At 44.5% G+C, this 12964-nt stretch overlaps 1 protein-coding gene across 1 annotated transcript; it reads right to left on the bottom strand.

Moving 5' to 3' along the window:
• Positions 1-4975: 4975 nt before the first annotated feature.
• ankrd1a (ankyrin repeat domain 1a (cardiac muscle)) lies at positions 4976-12698 on the bottom strand. Its single transcript, XM_080016145.1, has 9 exons — positions 12405-12698; positions 10565-10741; positions 9631-9756; positions 9422-9529; positions 9070-9168; positions 8851-8949; positions 8356-8454; positions 6347-6445; positions 4976-6247 (listed from the first exon to the last, which is right to left on the bottom strand). The coding sequence occupies exons 1-9, from the start codon at positions 12429-12431 to the stop codon at positions 6155-6157; spliced, it is 927 nt and encodes a 308-aa protein (XP_079872271.1). The 5' UTR covers positions 12432-12698; the 3' UTR covers positions 4976-6154.
• Between the last annotated feature and the right edge of the window lie 266 nt (positions 12699-12964).

The raw sequence follows: 12964 nt of genomic DNA, 5'->3' as shown, positions 1-12964 counted from the left end.
CATAACCAACACATTTTTATTATTTCTTTATGCATTGCAAAATCGGCATTTTGCCCTAAAAAAATAAAAAAAATTATATATATATATATAATTTATAATATTATTTTATGAGCACTGTACTTCAACATTGCCTGTGAAGCCTTTTCAAAAAGTACCAGGATGACATGTCACATCCGGTGATGCAAACACTGCATGCTATTGCTGACAAGCGTATCCTGCACGGCAACAAGTTGTCACGCCAACTTGTCTCTTATCACTTCCTGCGGCCGTTAAGATATCCCAATGCCAAAAGGTCTTCTCAAGACTGGTTTAGTCCTTCCAAACGGGCAACGGTCAAAATCGAGCTCTTGACACATCATGGGCCCGGCCACATCTTGGCTCGGGAGTCTTTTCCAGACGCCATCTGGTGCTCATGGCCAGGCTTTGTTCCACCGACATAAGTGCTTTTGGCGAAAACACGTCCCACCTCTCCCATCTCGGAACCAGGAGCAGCGCAGGAGGACAACAAGATGGAGGCCATGACGCACAGCATGCAGAAAGTATTCGCCGGAAAGCATTGGACGTGGACGTCGCCCTCTTGCCCGTATCCCGGCAGGTTCTGGTACAGTGAGCCTGTCAACGGTTCTCCACACGACACCTTCAGCCACCACCACCACCACGGCAAAGCGGACACCCGCCGCACGCGCTCCCTCTGGGACGCCTGGAAGGAGCAGGGCACCAGCCCTCAGAAGGAGTGGAGTGATTCCTGCTTCTCAGTCTTTCATTATGTTCTACTTCCATCCTTTTCCGACCTCCATTTCATCCCTCATTCCATTTCTGGGAGACTATTCTTACCGCTTAGCCAAGATGTTCTGTCTACAACAAGTTTCCAGCAACAAAATCAGCCAGGATATCGTGCCTTGCAAAACGTTTTTTGGAAATATTGGTACATGCATATTGGAGGGATAGAGCAGATTTGAGTCGCTTGGTGTTCTCACCGTGGTTGAAAAGATGGAGGCGGCAAGAAGGAGTCTGTCGACGGCATCATGGCGGCGGCCAAGGCTCCAATGCCGACGATGGAGAGGTAAGGCTGGGTTTGCTGGTTCAGGGTGAGGGGCAGGACCAGAGTTCCATCCCCGCGTTCAATTTGGGATGGTCAATTTACAGATAACAATGTGTGAAAGGCGATAAAGACACATAAGTGTGTATTTTCCTTGCGATATTGTCTCAAATATCACTTTAGTCATTATGCCACAGAGACGACTTTTCTTCGATGATGCACTATGATCTTATTGAATTACCAGGGTTTTTTCTTAGGATATTGGCACAAATATCATTGTGGTCCAGATATGCTCTGATCAGATCGTGGTGAACAGCAAGCTCATTAAATACAGCGATCGAGATGAACACAATCATTCGGTTCTGTGAGTATAATATAAAGGCAAAGTAGAATAATACAAACAAATTAAGTAAAATATACAAAATTGCATTTCAAGATACATTTGAAAACAACTAAGAAGAATAATTGAAGGTGGGGGTGTTAACAGGTCAGCGGTGGGAGACCTAAAGGCTCTAGGTGGAGCATTGAAGACCATCATGTAGGCCGCTCCGTAGCCATTTAGAGCTTTTTATACAAGTAAGAGGACTTCAATTCAAGAGGAAATCAATTCTAAATGAAACTCGGAGCCAATGCAATGCAGCTTAAATTGGAGCGATGTGCTCCTTGAAGTCTCTCCTGAAGGTTTGAATGTTTCTGAGACCCGTTTACAGCTGGAATTAACACGCGTCTGCGTCTCTGGTGATCGGATCACAAGTGGACAGCTCTAGTGCCTGTTGTAAACACTCCCAAAAAACTCATCGAGGACGCGTTGAGATCCGATCGCTCGGACCACATGGGGAGGTGGTCTGGGCCGCATCTGGCCACATGGTTTTTGCAGTGGAAACGCGAATGTGTCCTGGGCCACACTGAAGGAGCGCCTACTCAGCTGACGTCTTCTGCGTCAGCGGAAGTACGCACTCAGCGGCATCGTACTCAAGCCTGGGCGGCAAATTTAGAAAGTCTCCACATTACAGAAGTTCAGGATTTATTATTCACGAGTAAAGTATTGACACAGAAACATCCAGTTTTTTACTGAAGTCCTAAGTCCCATACGACAGAAAGCAACGGGGAGACGTGCGTAACGCGGCACGGGACCCTCAGTCTTTTTTGTTTTCGTTTATTCCTTTACGCGGTGATCGGGACGGTCCCTGAATCAGTTGCATGTAAAAAATTTCTTTCCTACAGGTCAGAAACAAACTAAAATAGATACATCGAAAGTGAAAGCCCAGGAAAGCTGCCGCCGCGCACACGGCGCACCGCTGTCGAGGGGAGAAAACAATCCGCTCCAATTCTCTGAGATACGTTCACGTTTTTAATTTTCCATACAAGTAAGAAAGGAAACCAAATAAATCGGCTCACCCTGAACCCCGCGCTGCGTACGGTACGCACGGCACCGAAATCTCAGTCTTTATCCAAGGTCTTCGCATTTTGGTCCCTGCAAACGGAATTGATGCCAGCGTCACTTGCAGATAGCGCGGGGAAGCGAGATCCGATCACAAGTGGCCGCTCGAGACGCATGTGGAGACGCATTCTAGTGCCGGGTGTGAACAGACGTAACTCGGAGCCGTCCACTTGTGATGGCATCGCCCAAGACGCTGAATGCTGTTGTGGTCGCTTATGTAAATTGGGCGCCTGAATTCCAAAATAACACCCAGGCTCGTTACTTCTGATTTGACCCGGGGATTCAGTTTATCAAGTCGTGCAGAGGGCTCCTCCCTTTTGGCTTCGGGGCCGGCCAAAAAGATAATATACAGTATCTGTCTTATCGTCATTTCGGTTTAAGATAACATTTTTACTCGTCCAATCATCATTTATAGCAAGTAGACAGGCAGTGAGAGCCCTTTCGGCATCTGCAAGGTTTGGCTCCACAGAAATACACGGCTGTGTATCATCGGCATATCAACCTCCCTGTGCTGTAAAGACAATCTATAAGAACATAGTGATCGATGGTCTTCAGCGCTGCGCTCAAGTCCAAAATATCCGGAGCTGAAACCGGTGTTTCGGCGCTCGCTCTTAATCATCATCAATCATTGACAATTTTGGCGACAAGCCCTTCTCCATTTCCTTCCATGAGCTTTGGAACTTCCTTGACGGAGCTATTTTTCACCGCCGCTGATTTATCCCGTGACCCCTTTTTGACCTTGAGCGGGGGCACTTTGCTCAGCGTATTAATCCGATTGTTATTGAAAGCGTCGACCATTTGATGTACTGAGCAGTTTAGATGACTAGAGTCCGGTTCTCCTACAAGCTGCATCTGGGAACCGTTTATGAGCAAGGGTTTCTTTCATCTTCCTGGTTCCGCCCCGCCTCACTGAGGGCCACGCTTCAATAAGTGTTGCGTTGCTATTTTTTTTATCCAAGTGACAAAGTGACAGTGCATTACGGTTGACATTAAGATCATTCATTCAAATGCTTTTCTTTGTTAGTGACCTGACATTTAGTGAAGCTAAACTCTGAAGTGTTGATAACAGGGCGTGAAAGCGAATTGGAGGGATGAGGAATACGTGTCCAATTGGAGGAGTTAGCAGAGTGAGCAGAGTCTTGATTGGCCTGTTGCAAGACAAACAGGGAAGGGGAGGGCTCCGTGCACCGACGCCTCTCAATGTTGATGGTGGGTGGGATAGCGGTGTGTGACCTAAGGACGTTGGGTCCCGGCTTCGTGTTTGAGGAGATGCAGTGACTGAGAAAAAGTCCCCGTACGCACGGTTGGGCATAGGGCTTTTTTTTTTTTAAATCATTCAATGAGAAAAAAAAAAATTGAACAATTCTGAAAAAAGGTTCAGAGGACCAGGATGTAGAAGAAGGCCATCGCTACCCAGGACATTCAGGGCCATGGATGAAATCCACTCGCCGAATGTGGGCCGGACTCCACTCACTTCCGTGATTTCCTGTCGCAAACACGCCTGGAACGGTGAGGATACTCGCAACAATCACCTGTGATGCCCTTCGGCTGCAGCCTTCCATGCCCTGATGTGCTCCACAACATGCTGAACGGGTTTGTGCTGATGTATCTTGATTTATTACCACAATAGGCAGGAACACGTGCAGAGAGACGCTGAGGTGCTGAAGAGGCGGCACGGTGGCACAGTACATTGCACTGCTGCCTAGAAGCAAGAAGGTCCTGGGTTCGGTTCGCCCCCTGGGGCGGTGTTGGCACCACGCTCCGGAGGGTTTCTCCTGATCAGGGGCCTTTCCGTGTGGACTTTGCATGGGCTAACATTAAACATGCACAACAAACATCGTTTGACCAGTGACGGGAAATTGGTCGCCGGGTGCTGTATTGGGAGCTGCCCCCACCTGCTGACCTGGCCCGCAGAGGAAGGGCAAGCCTTGATCAATGCGGAGAAAGACATTTCACAACCTCCATGTTGGTGTCGGCCGTAGCTACATGTGTTGTGGTGTGTTTGTCACAATAAAAATGAGCTCAGCTTGTCCTGCTTCATCCCAAAGTGCCTGGGGTATATCCCGTCCTGGCATGTGCAGTGACAGAGTGGCCCCTGCTGTGAAGCAGGTGAGGTGTTTTAAGGCCTTTGCCAATTTCTATCGCTGAACTATCAGGAACTTCAGTTCAGCGCTCATCAAAAAAAGACTTCTGCACGTTTCCTTTGGACTGCTGAAGCTATGGGTCTCAAGCAACACTTCTCTGCCCCAACCAGACTCGTGGATGCCTCGGATGTTGGCGTCGGAGCAGTCCGGTCGCAGATGGTCAGCTCCACCCATGTGCCTTCTCTATATATAATGTATGACCCTATAACGCATTACTCAACAATATGGCAAGCTTGCTCATAATTGCCACATCACCAGAAATTATCACAGCCAAATAAAAATTAAAAAGGCGGAAATATAATTGAAATGATATGGTAGTTGGAAAAAAAACAAAACATGAACATAAATCAGTTGAGTTTGAATTTTTATTTTGAAATCCATAAATAAGAGTCATACAAGTGAACTATACAAAGAGATAAAAACATCTTGAAATCCTTTACAGTTTTGAACCGTTGAACCATTTCATAATCTTTACTCTTTTTTTTGGCAAGCCGATCACAAGGAATCTCTTTTGAACAACATACTCTGAACCAACAGCTACTTAACATGGCTATCATCTGGCCTCGCGCTCCTGTGTGCATGTGCAAAGTCCAAAATTCAACTGCAGCTCCCAGTGTCTTCTACAAACCCCCAGAGGTAGCCAGCAGAAGAGCGGTGCTGGGAGTACCGGGGTATCTCTGGCTTCTACCTCCAGAGAACTACAGATATCTACACGGAATCTTTTATCGATGGGAGGCCCGGGGGAATTATTTGGGAGTTGCTTCTGTAAAGGCACACGTCATCATCCCTCATGAAAAGGCTCCGTTCTTTTACCTGAAATCCTTCGTTATTCATCATATTCATAACTTCACACAGTCATTTCCCTCTAGAATTGTGCGGCTTGACAACGCACCCAAATGTAAATCGGGTAAAATATGGATCAGTACGACCAAAGCAATCAATCCGAAGAAAGAATATTCAATATCCGTTTTCCATCCATATAACCCTAACACAGTGTCATCAATAAGTAATCAACATTCACTGCTTACGCCCATTGGTCATACGTCAATCAATAAATCAAATCAACAGATCGTTCACCATGAATATGAATTAACATTTAAGTCTTAACTTCAAATTCAATTCCAGTTATTTGAACCAAGGTTAAAATAAATCTTTGAAATTGACGCCAACATGTTGTCCAGCAACGTCGACGATCAAACTCAATGCTATACACACAAACGACATTCTCGCCGGATTTTTACATTTCCAATACAACCATTTGTATGATTCTTGCCACCCCAGTCCCAGCACTAACCATGGAAATACCTGTCGGGCAGAATAGGCATTTTCCGAATGTTTAAAACCATCCAAAGAAATTCCCATTTTGATGTTTGTGGTGCCGTTTGGCCTGTTCTGCCGCCTTCCGTATCTTAACAGTCCCCAAGATAAATAAAAACATCCTGCCAAACACAGAACTTGGCTATGAGTTTGTTTTTGGGGGTTGACCCCAAAAAATATCTAATAAAACCGTGTTCCACCGGACACGCCCGCCTACACGCCGCCCTTGTCCTCGCTGAAGTTGCACAGGAGGCTCTTGGCTCCGCTCTGCCAGGAGTAGAGCGTCTCCATCGGGGTCTTTCCGTCCTGCCGACACAATGGACAAGACGCCGTCAGACTATTATCCATTATCCATTAACTATTTCACGCTCAACGTGATGGTGTTTTCTCAGTCATTGTACTTACACAGTTCTTGGTATGAAGACTGGCCCCATACATCATCAACAGCTTGATCATCTTGAATCTGTTTATTCTCACTGCATCATGCATGGGCGTATCCCCGTCCTAAGCAGACAAAAAACACAATATATGTACATCATCAGTGTACGGCTCACATATACATGGATAAGTTTATTCGATTCCCATTGTGGTTCGGATTAATGACACTTCATTTATTTTAAAATAATTGACATTGCCGACCACTAGATGGGAGTAGTAAGCAAGAAGCACCAAATCATACTGATAAAACCATTCGGGCGGTATAATAATAATAATAATAATAATAATAATAATAATAATAATGAATATAGCTCCAAACAGCAATACACAGGGTCCATTTCGTTGTGTTTGGTACGTATTACAGTTTCCCAACATTTTAGTTACTAAATTTCCTGCATTCTGGTGAATTTTAGTACAACTAATTAGCCAACAACTGCTTAGTACAATGTACTGTTATGAACCTCAAATAAAACCAAATGTACACATCATTAAGGAGGGAGACGACAAAAGGGTTCAAGATTCAGGACTTACGTTTAACCAATATTTATGAAATAATAAATAACTAATATACTTCAAAAAAGAAAATTAGGTTTCCGCATCCGTTCATCAGGGGTCGGTGCAGGGTCAGGGACGGACTGGGACTAAAAAACAATGGCCCTGGACTTTTTTACCCAGACCAGGCCACCGCAACCAGCTCGCGGATACTCCTAACACTAACACACCTAACCCTAACCAACACACCAGCCCTTGATACCACCACCTACAAGCATAATGGATGGTGCTGTTACACTAAAACAGAGCTATTTTGAGAGCAAGTGAAAGGTTTGTTGCCAGCAGGCCACCACTGTGAGGATACCATGATAGATTCAGGCAGTGAGTGTTTCACGAATGTCTATTTGAACAGACTGTATAATCAATTTTAACACAGGAAATAAGACAGATAATACCGTTGCTAATTTGATCACTTTGACCTTGAAACTTGAAGGCCTTACTCTTCAGGGCAGGCCCATAAACAATAAATAATAACAAACATCAGGTACTGACTGTACACATTTTTAATTCTAAAGTGTAGTTTAACAATACATTTTTAAATAAACAAACAAACTCTTAATAATATCCAAAACTGGACAAAAACTAATTATGCTCGGGTATTGCAGGTCCATAAATTATAAATAATATCTAAATGTGATTTATCTGAGGCTTGAAGGTAGCACAGTAGCATTTCCGAGAGGCTTTTGGACACTTTTAAGGCCTGTGAGCCCTTTACACTTTTAATAACATAAGACTTAAATAATTTATTAAGTATATATTGATAGATTTAGGTGCCCAAATTTTGAGAATTTGCTTTACTGTTGTGTTAAATCATCACAAATTATATTTGGGGTTTTCGGTCGGTCAGACAAAACAAGCAGGTTGTAAAAGTCACCTTGGACAGTTTTCTGACATTTTACAGAACAAAAGATTATTTACACCGTTTTCACACCAAAATTAGCGGGTTTTTTTTAACTCGGACAAACCCAAATTAGGCAAATGACACCTTTCCCGTTGCCAGAAGAAATGCACCTTGCACAATTTGAATGCGTGCCCAGAGCCGCAACCTGCACATATCGTGAATTGGATGATAATGTCACAAAGGGCCCCGCTTCACAATCTCATCTTGTTCCACCACCCGATCGAAAATTGAAGAACCTTGGCGTATGTTCTGCTATTTTCGGTAGATTTTCATCGTTTTTTCACTAATCCTTGCTCCAAATGTTGATCGATATGGATCAAACTTGAACCACGAGATGTCTGAGACGCTTTAAAGAGACCTCAACCATTCAGCGACTGTCCCGTTCCAGACACTTTTAGCCCGAAAAATTAGAATAATAATAATAAAAATCCCAGCAATAACAATAGCAATGTGTGGCCCCTACAACAGCACTGTAGGGGCCAGCTCTGTGGCCTGGACCCCTAATAATAATAATAATAATTACCCTGTCTTTGGCGTTGACATCTGCCCCGCAGTGGATGAGATGCTCTGCGCAGTCATTATGTCCTGTTCTGACCGCGACATGGAGGGGAGTGCTACGCAGCTGAGGGGAAATAGAGAAAATGTTTTGACATTTTTCTGCCAAAACTAAATAATCAACAACAGGAGATTGGTATTTATTAAATAGAAGTAGAAATAATTAATCTTAAAAAAACAAACATGTATGTGTATACAGACAAATACTGTATAGTGATGTATAGTGTACATATATATATATTGCACACACATCACTATCATGAAAAAAACATGAAAACGTTTTCTTTGATATTTTATTATTTTCATTACGTATACTATTTATTGTTGTGTATTGCTGAAATTTGTTCCATACACAACACATACTACACAAGAGGAAATTGTGCTGAAACAGAAATTCTCATGAGAAGTTTCCTGGAAAACAAGTGTTAACTTCCTATGAGAGTTGGTGGAAGGATGAAGGCACCTTGTCCCTGGAGGAGAACCGGGCTCCCTGGTTGAGGAGGAGCTCCAGAGTTGACAGACTGCCTCCTCTGCAGGCCCAGTGGACGGCTGTGGCCTCCAACTACAACACAACACAACACCAACACTATGACGGGAGTGCGTTTGTACATGTGAACACACACAATGGAATACGGGGATCACCAAGTTTTTTATGAATTAAGGGGTGTTTTAAAATCCTGACCTTGTCTTTGTTCTCCAAGGCAGCTCCACCTTCTAGCAGCCTTTTGATCACCTCCACGTTCCCCTTGAAGGAGGCTTTGTGCAGCGCGTTCCTCTGAAACTAGGGAAAGAGGAATGACACAGTAGGAATCACTGTGGGTGCTGGTGAGACTCGATAGCAACCGGGAAGTTCCAGTCAAATTTCATGGGGGGCCACGAGTCGCCCCTGGCAGTCCCCCGGGAGCCGCCCATGCACAGTGATTGTGATCCAATATACCTCCACACAGCCTCTACGCGGTGATAGGGGGGGTTTGGAATGAAACTTTGGCTTAAAAAAATCTATATATTCATTCTAGTCAGTGGCCCAGACTTACGTGGTCAGAGACGTTGGGATCTCCTCCCTCACTGAGGTACTTGTCCACCAGGGAAAGCTTGTTGTCCATGGCTGCTGCGAGGAAGAGATCCTCATCCACAGTGTCAGGCTGAAAGAAATACACAAACAATCAGTTTGTATGATAGATAGATAGATGGATAGATAGATGGATAGATAGATGGATAGATAGACAAACAGATGGATGCTTACGATGATGTCTGGCTCCGGCTGCTTCCTGTGGGCTGGCGCCTTCTTCTCCCTCCTCTTCTTCCTCAGCTGGAGGATGTTGAACAGGTCGTCTACTGTCTCCAGCCTCAGCCTGCCGCTCTTGTCCATCTGAGATAAAATCACATATCAATAATTTTGTCAAAGAGGGATATGGATTATGGCTTGGATTGATACTGGTTTGTGTTTTTTTTTAATTTCTATCTATCTATCTATCTATCTATCTATCTATCTATCTATCTATCTATCTATCTATCCATCTATCCATCTATCTATCTAGCTATGCCAAAACTTTGTCCATATCCATATATACCGCTAGATGGCAGTGTGGATGAAGAGTTGTGTTCCTCTATTCGGTTCACAAACAACTCTAATAACTCTCTAATTGTATGGAAACGAGATCCCTTCTGTCAGCGTTTCAAAAAGGGACTGTTGAATTTTTTTTGGAAATCCTTCACCAACCACATAGCCTCCCTGAGAGATCATTCCACGTCCAGAAAATGAAATGGTAAGATGGTGTTTCAGCCATGGCCTGGTGCAGCTGATTTCACTCATTGGGTGAGTGAAAAATGTGTTGTGAAAAATGTTCAAAATTCCGCTTGAAATGAGCTTGTGTTGCAAGATCAAAAATTGCAAGAATACTGCAGCTCAGGTCTCAGACTGAAAGTGAGTAAGAGGCCGTAATAAGAATTTAATGTTTGTGGTGTTTTTAGTGGTGAATGGGGTTGTGGCGTGCTGTTGGACTATTTCCTCGTAAGTGATTTCGGTTAAATCAATGTTTCATGGTTTGATCGAAAGCGGCAGAAAGGTGGTGGGGAAACGCCGCCGTCCGTTGGACCTCCGGATTGTGCTCATCAGCAAATCCACTAGATCGAATCAGCCGGCCCCGCTTTTTAAATCAATAATTGCGCTGTCTTACGTTGAGCGCCGCCACGCTGACTTCCTCCTGCTCCCCGCCGCTGTCGCTCTCCTCAGACAGGGCGGCGTCCGCCGGCTCGGCGTGGGACCCATCCTGCTTCTCCTGGTTCACCGCCGCTTCGTACACGCTGCCCGAGAAGCCGTCGGCCTCCTTGCCCTCGCTCCTCCTGCCGCTCACCTGGCGGGTGCAGCAACCAGGGGTTATACTGGTGATTAGGGTGATTAGGGGCTGAACAAAGTATTGACACGGGGGTGGAAAAAAAGAAAGACGGGTACAAAGGACAGCTCTCAATCTCTGGCTGTTATCATGGCTAAAAAAGGTCTTTGTCAGGGCGCTTCAAAGTTCCAAGGGTTCCGTGGCGTCTAGAATGCCTAGAGATCTGTTTTTGGATGTTCCCACGTTCTAGAAGAGCGCTTGAGAATCGAAAAGCACAAATGTTCACCATATAGGATCTCAGAATCTCAGGGTCGATATTTTATTTTTGCATCATCAACAAATCACAAAGTTCAACATAACTACTTGAATATAGGTGCATTAATAATATTGTTCTGTGTCCTGATCTTTTTTCCTCAATTCTGACCTTCCTTGATCTCTTCGCCGTATCGCCTCAGTATTTTTTGCTTTTGTAGGCCTGTGTCGTTATATCCCCGTTGTCCTGTCCACACCATGGTCTGTCCTATTTGCAGTGATTTTATAATATAATAAGACTGTGACAGCAGATGAAAATGAGTGTAAGAATGTCCAGTTTCACTGTTTTTAAGGCACTTTCCCTGACAAATAAACAATTAAAATAATAATACAATTATTCATAAATAAATAAATACATAAATAATGTTACAAAAATAATGATGCATAAAGATGCACGCCATCTTTGTCACACAGAGCAGCTCACTGAACCGCGCAAAGTCCAGGAAAACGTGAGGTCTTGTTTTGCCTCGTGTCAACATTCATTAAATTATTAAATACAGTCGTAGTTAAGTCATCCTGGAAGGGAAATGGGGCATTACGTTCGCGTTGAGCCTCAGTTTGATCTTGGATCTTAGGTTTGCGCAGAACTTTTCCACCCTGAAGATGCTTGTACAAAACCTGTCTTAGGAAATCCACTTTTTGCCTCCAATTTCAAACTGTGCCTCTGCTGCAGTTTGCTGAAGAGCACCCGGCTCCATCTAGGAAATCCTCTGACTTTTAGTGCCAAGCCATGTTTAGACGTACGGCTCTTTAATGCCGCTCCGCCCTTAAAGGGCTTTAGGCATGACATTGACATTGACACACGATAATTGACAGGGAAGGAAGGATCCGGCAGAGAGAACACCAGCATCATGCATTTGGATATAATGGTAAAAATAAAACAGCAGAGACCAGCAGAAACCAGTAAAGCGTCTTTTTTTTTTTTCTGTTACAGTTTCCTCCAGGGATAATTTGGCTGCGGCTGCTTAATGAGGTGTTCAGATACTGATGCAGGCACAAATGAACCAATAATTCATAAAAAATTACTTTAATAGCTACCACTGTATGTAGTGCTACCAGTGAACACAGTGATGATGGTGATGATGATGATGATGATAATTAGAACGGCAATAATAATAATAATAATAATAATAATAATAATGAAGTACACAATATATACAAAGCTACCTGTGTCTATCTTCCAATCTATCTCTAGGTATTTGAGTTCCCTCTGATGCCCAGTATTCAACTTCATCATCATCATCATCATTCTCAACCTCAGAATTGACTCTCCGAGATCCACCACTCTTTCATCGGTTATGATAGTATTTATATCAATCGACCATGATGGTTCAATTTTTAATTCCTGTTCCAGCCGCAAAGGGCCACTCACCAGTTCCTCCACGCTGAGCAGTCCCATTCTCTTCCCGGACAGATCGGTGTAGTCTCTGTCTGTAGCAGGTGTGGGTAATCCTCGCTGGTCCGACTGTGATGCTCAAAGATGCTGTATAGATATCAGAGTCTTGTCAGTGTGTGTGACTGTCTCTCTCTGTCTGTCTGTCTGTCTGTCTGTCTGTCTGTCTGTCCGTCCGTCTGTGTCCGTGTGCAGAGTGGAGCAGCCTCCGTGTCTTATATAGACCTCAGGGACCAGAGGAAAAAAATAGCCGTCCTGTCACTCAAGTGGGCTCAGATTACCAGTGGAGAAGAGGAGAGGGCTACCGGAGTCCTGCTTCCCAAATGCCCAAATGCATGACCCCCGCTCCCTCCCACCCAAACCCCAACCCCAACCCCAACCCCAGCCCCTAACCACCCCTCCACCCTGGAAGGGCTATTTCACGCCACAGAGGCGTCTAGTCATGATTGGCGCTTGGCCAAGGAATGCCATGATGTCACCCTGAAGGAACGGGCGTGTGACGGTCCAGGGGTGACCAAAGAGGCCGAGACGGGAAATTG

The sequence above is a fragment of the Zeus faber genome (genome assembly GCF_960531495.2).
Source record: "Zeus faber genome assembly, chromosome: 16".
Taxonomy (NCBI): Eukaryota; Metazoa; Chordata; class Actinopteri; order Zeiformes; family Zeidae; genus Zeus; species Zeus faber.
This window is presented reverse-complemented; position numbering and strand designations above follow the sequence as displayed.